Source organism: Prinia subflava, chromosome 31 (assembly GCF_021018805.1).
Source record: "Prinia subflava isolate CZ2003 ecotype Zambia chromosome 31, Cam_Psub_1.2, whole genome shotgun sequence".
Lineage (NCBI taxonomy): Eukaryota > Metazoa > Chordata > Aves > Passeriformes > Cisticolidae > Prinia > Prinia subflava.
In genome coordinates, this window is record NC_086277.1 from 1500361 (window position 1) to 1512934 (window position 12574).

A 12574-nucleotide genomic window follows, 5' to 3' on the forward strand; every position below is an offset into this window, starting at 1 on the left:
CTCTGCCAGCTCCAGGTGCTGCCAGCTGGGCTCGCAGGCAGCTTCCAGCACTCCACTCCCTCCTGAGCCTCCTTCCCTGACCTGGACAAATGCACATTTTGTATCAGAAAAGCACAAAGTCAGGGTTTAATCAGACAGATTTGGGAGGACTGTGGAAAAAAGAAAACAACATCAACATCTCCTAAGTGTTTCACCCGGTCTCACCTCCTGTGTCTACAAGCACCTGCCTCAAGCTTCCTCACTGCTGCAATCAAATGGACAATGCCATAAAAAACAGAAAAAACAGATTCCCTGGAATTCCATGCTTTTTCAGCCCAAATTTCAAGCCCTGCTCTACGTTGCTGTGGTGTCAGATGGAATGAAATGGCCCATCTGGGCACAAAGCTGTTCAAAAGGATGAGATTACGTCGCATCAAAAGGCATTTTGTGCTTTAAAAGCTGAAACATTTGTTCCTGTGCAATCTTTAGTTCAACTGTCTGGTTTAAGAACCCATCCAATAAAAGTATTGCCCAAAGCAATTGTATAAAACATGTTACATTTCCATAAAATTGGTATTATTCTTAGTTTGACATTGAGCTGAACTGAAAATTCTGTATCTCCTATGTGAACAAACAGTTTCTTGACTTGCACCATTCATCTGAGGAATAATAATTCCAGGTTATTTTGATATAAACTATTAACAGGTTATAATGCATCACTGGGGACAGGGGTTAGTGGTGGCCTTGGCAATGCTTGAACTCCATGATCTTAAAGGTCCTTTTCAACCTGAACAATTCTGTGATTCCAGAATCATCACAGGCACCAACAGCAAAAATAAAACCTTTATTCTAAAAAGGGCATCTGTTGTTACACTACAGCACAGTGTCAGAGTTTATTACCATTAGATCATTATTTACTGTCATTATCATTGATATTTACTTGCAAAAAGCTCAAGGATCTTTCCTGTGAACAGGGACATCAACTCTGGTGTCACACTTCTCAACTAAATCCAGGTTACAAAACACAAGATGCTCTCAGCTTCCAACACCTGGAGTATTTAAAAGGAACCAGCCTGTTAATGAAAATGTTGTTTGGTGTTTCTCTAGAGAGCCACTGGCAAGCAGTAAGGATTTTTAATGCAAATACACAGATTTCCCCATTATTGTTTTGGCTGTTGTGCTTCAGGCCAATGCTCACACTACAATTCAAACGAGCATTCTGAGGAAACACAGGAATTGTGTTGTAGTTGTGGCATCAACATATTCTGTGCAATTCCTCAGATTAAAATGCTGTTTATTTTTCACCTCCAAGACTTTTTAGTCTCTTCCAAAAGCAAGTTTGAACTACCAGTAAAACAATGATGCTGTGGAATTAGTCTAGGACAAAAACTTATGTCTCAGATCCTGCAGGAAATGTTCTTGAACTATCCCAAAAGAAAATAAAGCAATTCTTCAGCTTTTTAAATTTTTTGCTTGATATTTTTCACTTGGTGGCTGTGATTTCATCAGCAAATTTCCCTGTAGAGGTTCCCTGCATGACCAAAGGCAAGAGACAGACTCCAGAATCCTGCACTCAGCAGTTTTACACAGGAATAAGGAGCTGGAGCAGGGCGAGTCCCAACCTGCTGCCCTGTGCTACCACTGAGTTACCCAGGCTGCTACTGTCACTTCTTGCCTTTTATGTGTTAAATTGCACCTTTGCCAGCACAGCTAAACCATTCCTACACACCATCCTACAAACTAACAGGGGCAAAATGGCTATTTTTGTTCAAGGCTCAGGTTTTTGGGCTTAGCCCAGCAATGCCTGCCTACCCCAGGACACTTTTTGAAAGAATTAAATCCATGCTCGGTGTCAAAAAGCAAACTGAACACTGCCTGGCTATTGCAGTACCTGCTAAATTTGTTTCTTGTAACACCTGGGAATCTCAGTCAGTTCTGGGTTTCCATTTACAGCTCTATGATTTTCTCATCAGAAAAAATATTTATTAACTTTGATGTCTACGCATTTCTGGAGAACAAATTGTAAATATACGAGGAAAGATTTCTCCAGTGAAAGGGTGGTCAGGCATTAGAAGAGGTTGCCCAGTGGAATTACCATCCCTGGAAGTGCTCAGAATTGTGTGGATGTGGTGCCTGGGGCCAGGGCTCAGTGGTGAACTGGATTCCATAATCTAGGAGGGCTTTTCCATCATAATTCTGTGATTCCAACTCACCTCACCTACCCACTCCCCTTTCAGATAGAGATAAACCCTTTAATGGAGATAAACCCTCTATTCATACACCTGAAGACATTCCCCAAGTTTTACGAGTCCTGTCAGCATTAAACTTGAAGAAAAAAACCTGTCAGAGATGACAGTGCAAAGGATTTTCCTCCTGTTTTCATTTTAACACTGGTATTCCCAGGAGAAGAATTCCACTGCTTCTCTTTGTCTTTCAGTGGTTAACTGTGCATACTGCAAGTGCTAAATTTTCATTCTAATTCTTTATTGCTCCTTTAAAAGAACAGAAAGTTCCGTTTCAGAGCTCCAAGTAAAGCCACACCTGGCTTTGGATGGGTCACATGTTTGCTTTCCCCTCCTCTGCATCCACAGCAAAAATTCACAGAGAGCTTTCCTTTGCTGAATGCAACTTGCAGTGCTAAAACTCACTTTATTACGTGGCAGCAAGACAAAAAAAAACAACCCTTGGGTATTATATTCAAAACATGTGATGGTTTTAAGGCATCATTCCCATTTATTTCCACACAGACACTTCTAATCCCACTTCAGGAATCAGCAGGATGTTGTTTAGTGTCATTTCTAACAACCCAAAGTGCAAAATGGCAGCAGGGAACAGACAGACTTAAACACCATCTCAGCACAACTCGGCAGAGAGCAGAGGATCTAAAGTGAGTTATCATGAGTCAGGGATTTGGAACTCTTGTAAATAATGCAAATTTAATGCAACAGATCTGCATCCTCTGCATCACACGCCGGGGCTGCCTGCCAGGCAGGAGAGCAGGGAGTGAGTGCACTGAGAGGAGCTGCAATCTAAAATTGACACTGTGGTAGCAACAGTGTCGTGCACCACATCAGGAATATTCTAAACATCACTAATATTTGCCTCCCTTTCTACTTTCCATTTGAAATGGGATGGATCTCTGGAAAAAAAAAATCCTGGTGTATAAACAAAGATGTCAAGGATGAAGAATCCCTGCTGTCACCATGCAAATTCCAATATTGATTATTTTCTCTGGTAAAAACTCCCAGGGCATGATCTCTTGATGCAAAGGGAAAGTCTCCAGACTCAGTGGTGCCTTTTGTGTGTAGAATCAGGGAATTAGGGCATGTCCTGAGCTGGAAGGACCCACAGGGATCACCCAGTCCAGCCCCTGGCCCTGCACAGACACCCCAAAAATCCCACCCTGTGCTGGGAGCGTTGTCCAAAGGCTCCTGGAGCTCTGGCAGCCTCGGGGCTGTGCCCATTCCCTGGGCAGTACCAGCACCCTTTGGGGGAAAATCCTTTCCCTGATATCCAACCTAAACCTCCCCTGATTAATTTAACATTAAACCTCCCCCTAATGAAAGATTTTCAGCTGCAGCCTCAATTCAGACATCAAGAGAAATCACTGGTTGGATACTCCAGACTGGCCCAATACTCAACTCATTGCAACAGAGTCTTGTCAAAAAAACCCTCCAAAAACCCAAAAAAAGCCCCTGTGATTGACTCTTCGATGTTTTTCAAGCCACAGTTAGAAACATCACTAGAAATAATAAGCTTGTTCTGAAATGGAAGAATGTAAAATAAAGACCACTGCCAAAATTTCAAGTTACGCAACATACACTTGAGAATTTTTGTTCAATAGACTGACTAAAAACACCTCTGCTTCCAGTGGAGGAAAACCCCAATATGAGTGCACTGTAGAGTCTGGAAAAGGCAATTTTAATCCTTCCACGTAACATCCAGCATGCTCATTTTGTCAGCACATAATTTATTACTCAGAATTCCAGACTGGTTTGGGCTAAAAGGGATTTTAAAGATCCCTTCCACTATTCCAGGGTGCTCCAAGCTCTGTCCAGCCTGGCCTTGGGCACTGTCAGGGATCCAGGGGCAGCCACAGCTCCTCTGGGCACCTGTGCCAGGGCCTGCCCACCCTCACAGGGAAGAATTCCTTCCCAATATCCCATTTATTCCTGTCCTCTGGCAGTGGGAAGCCTTTCCCCCTGTCCTGGCATTCCCTTGTGAAGAGTTTCTCTCTCTGGCAGGCTCCCTTGGGGCACTGGAAGGCCACAGTGAGGTCATCCCCAAATTTCCCTTCCTCAAGGCCAGTTCCAGGCAGGGTGTGCCAGGGGAAAGGAAAAGGCCTGGGGATGTCACACAGACATCACCTCAGCACAAGGTGAGGAATTTTCCTTCCCCCTGGGCAGGCTCTGCCTTAGGAGATGAGCCAGGGCAGATTTCTGCAGGAAGGCCTGAGAACAGGACACAGGCTGGAGAAATGGGAATGCTGCAGCTTTGGGAAGCTCTGGAGCCCCCTGAACAGAGAACCCCTGCAAAGGAAGGACTCCAACTTCCAAGGATTCCCTGGATTCACCCACTGAATCACCTGGCAGAACTATATAAGGGGATATTCTAACATTTGATTAACAAAACTTTCATGTTTATTGGAAGAAAAGAGCAGGCTGTAAGGAAACCCTTCAAAAATTTAACATCTGTGCAACTATCTTGGTAACCCTTGCCATTTATCCTATTTTCCCTATCTGCTACTGCTGCTCTGACTGATTACATCATGGAGATCATAAAAACAAATCCTCGAGGCAGGGCTACTTCCTGGTGTTTGGAAAAGCCCTGGCACGTCTCTCCAGCCACTGCATTTACATGCAGGTTATCACCAGGCTGGTTTCTACCTCATTTGGAAAGGTCTATTTTACTTTTCAGACCCTGTCTTGAGCCGTTCATGGCAGTGACAGGTGAGACACAGGAAAACAATTGGTTCTAACAGGTAGGAAAAAATATAAATCCAACCACCAGAGACAAGCAGAGCTCATCCAGAGCTCCATCTCAAGAGAGACAAGACACCCAAACCACTCCACTTTGTTACAAAAAAGAGACCCAAAATCTCCCCGTTACTTTCCAGAAATGAACCCACTTCAAGGGAACATGGGAATTATCCTTCTCTGCTATTGAAACAACAAATTGGCAAACTGTGAAAGAGCATTTTTTCCTGCTAATGGCCACAAAATACAACCATTTCTAACCCCAGCCACTTCAGTATCAGAGGTTACACAGAAAAAGAGCAGAACACGGCGGTGCAGAGATGATGAAGCTTTTAAACACAGCTTAAATGTACCATGACTTGCAAACCACCCCACGGACACATCACTCACCTGCTTCGAAGGACAGTGCTCGCTCTTCTCCTCTGTCATCTTCCCGCTCTTGGGAGCCCTTCTCGGCTGCTTGATGCTGGTTTTTATGGCAGGCCGGCAGACATAATTCTCCAGGTTCTTGGGAGGCTTTTTTGTCCTCTTTGCTTGCAGGCCGATCTTGAGTTTGAGGTTTCCCTCGGAGAAGTTTGTCTCCTTCACGGAGAAGTGCTGCTGCGCATCGCCCGCGGCCTCGCTGGCGCCGCCCTCCGCGCTCCCCTCCCGGCTCTTCCTCTTGCCGTCCTCCTCGTCCTTGGAGCAGCCCTCGAGCTCTGCTTCCCCTTTGCCCACCAACGTGCCAATGTTTACCACAGAGGGGCTTTTCCCAGAAAACCCTTCAGAATCAGAACCCAAGCCTAACATAGCAGTATTCCGAGGGTCCATCACAGGTGGAATATTTCAGGTGATTTTAGGGAAGATTTACAGAGATATGTTCCTCAGAAGAGCTGTTCCACAATGGGCAGTCAACATCTTTCACTCTGTGGGAGGAGAAGACAGACAGAATAAACTTGGATTTTCTAGCAGAAATTAAATTAATATTAAAACCAATTAAAAAGCTAACAATTGTGTTTCAGACAAGCAGAGTAGCTGATGTTCCAAGACATCAGCCCTTCCAGCCACCTCCTTCAAAACCACAATTTTTCTGTAAAACACTTTTAAATGGTAAGTGAAAACTAAAAAGTATGTGAGTATTATAATTTCCAAATTAGCCACAGGACACTTCAAATGATGGCTACAGATTTTAATATTGATCATCAAACGAATTATTTTATTTATAATCACAGCCCAGTTAGTCCCAGTCTTGCTGCTTCTGGATCCACTGGAAGAGCTGCATGTAAGGAAGGAGCAGACCCATGAGAAAGCATCCAGACCTCAGAAATATTCTGGTTTTAATTATCTCAGCCACCAGGAAAGTTGAGCCTAAGCCACGTGTGCATCAGTTTACAAACACGCCACAAAATCCGCTTGTTACTTAAGGACTTTCCACAGTCCATGAGGAAGGGTGGGAGAACAGAAACCAACCAACCCCACCAAACATTCACAGTTTTGTGCTTCCTGAAGCATGGAAAGAGGGAAATCCACACTTCCAGCAGCACAGACACTGTTAGGAATACAGAATTGACCTATTTAGCATAAAATAATAGAGGGAACCTTTTCATCTTAAATACAGCAAAAGTAAATTAGAGTCAAGCTCTGATTTTGTGATGGTCCCCAAACCCTCATGCAGCACTGACCCCCTGCTCACACCAGACCCCAAGCCCTGAGCTTCCTTCCCTGCCACAGAACAAACCAAACCTGTGCTCGTTGGAGTTTTTCCATGCAGACAAAAATCTCAAAATCCCAGAACTGTCTGGGCTGGGAAGGACCTTGAAAATCATCTGCCATGGGCAGGGACATCTCCCACTGTCCCAGGTTGCTCCAGGCCATTCCCCCCTGTCCTGTCTCCAAAGCCTTGTAAAATTCTCTCTCCATCTTTTTTGCAGGCTCCCTTGAGGCACTGAAAATATATTTGTTCTGGAGGCATTCTAAGGAGAAAATGTTTAAATTTCTTCAGCGCCTAAATACCTTGATCATTTTTGAAATGAAATGGTTCAGAAACAAGTCTGAAAAAGTCACTGATTTGCTAAAAAGTATATCACAGGCACCAAACCAACCTGAATCTTCTGTGCCTTTCTTCTTTACAGTCATTAAGGCTGAATTGTGAGGAATGGCGTGAAAAGATGTCATGAACTCAAAATGAGTTTTGAGTAAAGGCCTCATTTTTCTGGGATGTTTGGCCTCCTGGCAGGTGAGCACAGAGCACCTGGCAGGTCCCACAGCCCCCCTGGATGGAGAAGAATTGGGGAAGCAGCAGCCAGGAGCTGTTTTTGGGGTGGCTCCGGAGCGCAGGCACTGCAGGGGAAGGTGAAAGGATCAGGAATGTGAAAGGTGACACCAGAGAGCACCAAGGCAACTGCAGTGGACACAGGTTGGAGGACAGATGCCAGGATTAGTGGGGGCAGAAGAGCTGCTGGGAACACCAGATGCAGCCCTGGCTACGTCCTCAGAGAAAACAAACTTATTTCCATGTGTTCTGTGCACATTATTCACGGGGTTTCTATCTGCAGCTCTGGCTTTCCAGCTATGCACATCCTCAGAAATCAAACCTGCTATTATTACTTGTAAAACCAAAGGTCTTATTAGATAAAATCTCCATTTTACAAGGGGGAAAAAAGGGTAGAGTAGTGTGACATGGACACAGAAAGTGAGTCAGTAGCACTGCCCAGTTCAAGGCTCAATGTTAGCCCAACAGGTTTCATCATATCACCGAAAATGGGCTTTTTGATATACATCAATGTGCAAGGAAAACTGGCCAGCAGAGACATAACTCTGAGCTAAAGCCTGAATTTCAAAAGCCTGTATTATTCAAGTCCAAGAAAAGGGAAAATCCCACATGCAATCATGCAACTCTCAAATCTGTGCTCAGCTATTTCCTTCTCTAGTGACTGGGGTGCAGAGCAGTGACAACACTTCAGACATCTTCTTACAAATAAAATTAATTAATCAGCTTCAAATGCGAAACCAACAGCAAGACTCACACACTGAGAAACTGCAAGAGCCAAAATGCATGGAGGGGATCAGAGAAAAGAACAGAGCTCACATCCTACTCTGTGCTAGGAGGATCAGTAACTATCCAGAAACAAAGTCACGGAATTGATGGCTCCCACAAACACAGAGCAGGTCATTTATTTATCCATTAATTGCTCTCAACAGAGACAACAAAACTGCTAATCCTGGCCCTAATCACCATTTTGCCTTGATCACTGTAATCTTCTCCCAGCTCCCCAGTTACCCCACTAATTCACAGTGTCTGTCACTGGGATCTCATCTCCCTGAGTCCTCCCTGCCTTATCGAGTTCAAGCTCCCTGTCGCTGTCTCCAAGGTGTTCTCAAGTGTTCCTTGGCTCTCCCCCTGCTCCTGTTCCCCGGAGCTGTCTCCCCAGTGATGCCACTATTTGTTTTCTTTTCTCACTTTACTTTCTCTGTGCTACTCCTCACACTGCGTGTGCCTCACTCGCTGCAGGATCTGTTCCATTCCTCGTGCAGGTTGTGCCTTAAAACCTTGTGGATGTCAAAGCAAATGAGCAGCCAAGTGGTGACAGCCACAGTTCAGAGGCAGCTAAAAAAACCTGCACGAATTTACCCTGAAAACTCGGATGCTTTGGGACTTTAAAGACCTAAAATGATCATATTTAACCGTGTGAGATAACTCATCCGTGTCTCTGCTTTCCATGTGTGTTGCACAAAGTTCCAAGTCTTGTTCTGAATTATCCTGCATCCATGGGAACTCAGGTTAACAAAACTTTTGTTGAATTGAAAACCATGATGAGCAAGACATGTCCTTGCCACCTCCCCACAAAGCAAATCACATCCAACTCCAGCCCCTCAGCCAGCAGGTTCTGTACATCTCAAATCCCTCCTGAAACTGTTCTTACCCCAAAAATTAATTAAAATTACGAATTTTAACATCCATTTTGACACGTGCCACCTGGAACTAAGTGGTGTTCATTAATGACTCCTCTAATGACATATACACTTTTAATACCTGGCATTCACCCTTATTCCCCTGGTGTCACACCCCAAGCCCTTTCTGCGCATCAGCTGCTGAGATTTCTTCTGATATTCTGCTTTCCCAGAAAAAAATGCCAAGGGTTGATTCTACTGCCAGATCCCAGATATGAATCCCCACACCCCCTCAGCAAGATTAGCTGAGATTTCCCCTCTGTTCAATTCAGGATGTTGCCTGAATTGAATTCCTGCTGCTGCTTCTGATGATGAAAACACTGTCATGTCATACTCGGAAGGTGAATATTTTCCTTTTGGTTCTTTTCATTGCTTCAGCTCTAAGGGACATTAAAACCAATTCAGCTGACTATTAGAAATCCCAGAATATTACTACAAACTCTATGGCCTCCCACAACCTGCTCTCAAACTCCTGGTCTTCTTTTCTTTGCTAAGGAAGACAGCTACCACACTCAGAAAAGAGAAATAAAACATAGAAAAAGCCTTCCAGTATTTCTCTACATCAGAATCCCTGAACAGGAGAAACAGGAGCTTAAGGCCCCTGCATCACCTGCACAAACACCCTTAAAATGCTTAGAGATGGAGACAATTATCAGGAATAAAGTTCCTGTTTGGGTTCCAGGACATAATAAATAAAACACTTTCCAACTGGAATCTGCTGGATGTGTTTCTGACAGACAGAAATCCCAGGGGACCTGTCTTGCCAGGAAGAATATTCCACAAAAGTGCTGAGAGCAGAGGCCACGCTCAGGGAAAGCACATGGAGCAGGGCATGGGTTTTGTGGGAAGAAAAGCAGAGGACAGACATGAAAAACCCTGCAAGTGTGCTCCAGTGGGAGGAAAATTGGGAAGCAGAGATGGAGTTTGTCTTGTTTTTTAACCCGGCCCCAGCTGACACCCTACCTGAGTGCAGGTCCAGAACCACAGGGCTGAATTTGGAGGTGCAGGGTAATTCCCTATTCATATGCAAATAAAGGCAAAATTGCTAAAATCTGCATAACCCAACCGTGTTTGATGGGAGCAAAGGTTCCTCCACCCTCAGGCTGCGAGTGCCAACATCAGCCAACGCTGACTGCAGAAGGAAAAGCAGTTTGGGAATTCTCCTAAAATATTATTCCACCTGCTACACTGGAGTCAGGAGCTCCCTGAGAGGTCTCTACATCCAGCGCCTTCCAGGGGATTTTTCTGGACAAAATTCATTTATTTATATCCATCCAGTAAAAGATAAGGCTCACAGCAAACCCTTTAACTCCAGCCAGATGCCTTTGGTTATTCCCAGCCCACCCCAGTGCCACAATGGCCACACCTGTGCCACAGGTAAGGGACAGAAAACCAGGGACAAACACGGATTTTGCTGTCACAGAACAATCACAGTGGGTCTCGTGACAGATTTTTCCCTTTGCAAGCTGGAGATGGCACACATGACCTCACTGGAGTGGCAGAATGTGTGCACAGCAGCACCAGCCCTTCCAGCAGCAGCAGAAATTAATTTCAATTTTAAAAAGCCAACAATCCCATAGACAACAATATCTATTTAAAAATACCTTTAATTCAGTAACTACATGTGCCATTGCCACTTTTCTCTTGTGACAACAGCACTGTCATTTTTACCAATATGTCTGTCTCTTCCACCAAGGAAAAAACTGCTTTTTATATCCTCCAGGACAGCTTCAACTTTTGAAAACAACTGGGAAAAAAAAAAAAAAGAAAAGCTTCTTCTGGAAATTGTAACTCAAATTTTGTCACTGGTTATTATCACTCAAACCTTTTTAGGCAACTGCCTGTAGCAATGAATTCAAGTCCAAAAATGAGTTGTGGTAATTTTGTCTTTTAAACCAAGATGTTTCGCACTTAGAACTCTTCAAAATGAAAAAAAAAAAAAAGAAAGTATCTCTTTTATACTCTCAGACAGTTGAGAAAAGCTTTGAGTAAGAACACTTCTTAAGAACTCAAGCAGGCAGACAGAGGATCATTTCAGAGCCCATCTCTCCCCATATGTTCAAGCAGCTGCCAGAACTTCCCCGTTTCCCACAGAGGCACCAGGGACGATCTCAAGGTCCTCAAGGATGACCACGGGAAACACAAATCTTAAAGAATTCACCCCAAAACCCCTGGAAACCAAGTGCAGGTGAACTCTAAATGACTGCAAGGAGGACAGCCAAATCAAACCAGGGATGAAAGCGCATTGCTCCTGAAAATGCAAACTGAGATTTCAGCGGATGAGGATAAAGCCACAGGTTCTGTCCCTGATTCCAGAGCTGCCAGCACCTCCTGACAGCAGCACACAGGCAGCAGGAGAGCGAATGCGTGTCCCGAGGCCATCGCATGGAAACCCACATTCCAAGCAGCTTCCAGTTCTCTGCTCCGTAATTAACAGGGTGAAGAACCACAAACCAAGGGCCAACACCAGGAGTTAGAAAGTCAAGACAACGAGAGAGACAAGGATGGGAACACATTTTGGGAGAGATCGGTAGGGCCAAGATGAGGCTCAACCACCTAAACCCAAATTCATGGTCAATAAAGCTAAAATAGGATCAAAAATGCAATGAACGTACAATTTCAGAAGTACGATCTTGGAGAAGGCCGATGACAAAGTCTACAAAACACTGACCCAGTAAACCACCCAGCATCCCAAAACCCTAAAAACCACGTAAATATTTGGCAGGGAGAGCCCCGGCTCCGTGCCCCGCATCCCCCGCCCGTCACACGGGGCAGGAGCGCGCCGTGCCCGGGGAAACACCGAACTTCGGGGATGCGCAGCCCCGGGCACAGCCCCGCTCCGCGGGGAAGCGGGGCCAGGAGGGGCCCCGGGGCCGCTGGCAGGGGACACCCGGCCCCGCCTGCGGCTGTCAGGCTCCCGCACCCCCGGGGGCTGCCCCGGCCCCGGGCCCGCCGCTCCTGTCACCGGGCCCCGCCGCCAGCGGGGATCCCCCGCCCCTCGGCGCGCTCCCTGTCAGGGATCCCCGGTGCCTCCCGGTGCGGGCCCGGCTGTCAGGGACTCCCCGGCCCATCCCCGGCCGCCAGGGTCCCCCCGCGCCGCTCCCCGGCCGGGCGCACGCTGCGCTCCGGGCCCTGCTGGGGATCCCCCCCCCGCCGCCCCCGGGGATCCCCCGCCGCCGCCGGGGATCCCCAGCGCCCGCCACCGGGCCGGGAGCGGGGATGCGGTGTGGGGGTGCGGGGGAAGCGCGGGGGGACACGGGGGAGATGCGGGCGGGGTGCGGGGCGGCCCCGCGGCGGATCCCGGCGCGCCTCCCCTCCCCCCGGGCCGCGGGCCTGAGGCGGTCCCAGTCCCCGCCCGCCCGCCCGCCCGCTCCTCACCGTGTCAGCGGCAGTGCGGCCGGGGCCGAGCACGGGCTGCTCCGCGCCGCATCCCCGCGGCCGCCCGGGCGCGGACGGGGCCGGGGCGGGACCGGGACCGAGCGGCCGCCGCGGCGGGGCCTGAGCCGAGAGAGGCGGCGGAACCAAAATGGCGGCGGCTCCTGCTCCGCCGCGAGCGAGCGCACGGGCACGCCCCCGCCGCCGGCCACGCCCACTCCGCGCCCGACCACGCCCCCGGCGTGGCCACACCCCCGCGGGCAGAGGGCGCGGCGGTCACGCCTGGCCACGCCCCCAATCGACCACGCCCCGAT

The 12574-nt window shown here is 47.4% G+C and overlaps 1 protein-coding gene across 2 annotated transcripts in view; it reads right to left on the reverse strand.

Annotated features, from left to right (window-relative positions):
• The window catches only part of ASH1L (ASH1 like histone lysine methyltransferase), a 69468-nt gene extending 57021 nt beyond the window's left edge, over positions 1–12447 (reverse strand). For both annotated transcript variants that reach the window (XM_063420327.1, XM_063420326.1), the window contains exons 1-2: positions 12264–12447; positions 5346–5860 (exon numbers count right to left, since the gene is read on the reverse strand). In XM_063420327.1, the coding sequence (XP_063276397.1) occupies positions 5346–5765 (420 nt within the window). In that variant the 5' untranslated portion in view covers positions 5766–5860; positions 12264–12447. The remainder of the gene's footprint in view (positions 1–5345; positions 5861–12263) is intronic.
• Between the last annotated feature and the right edge of the window lie 127 nt (positions 12448–12574).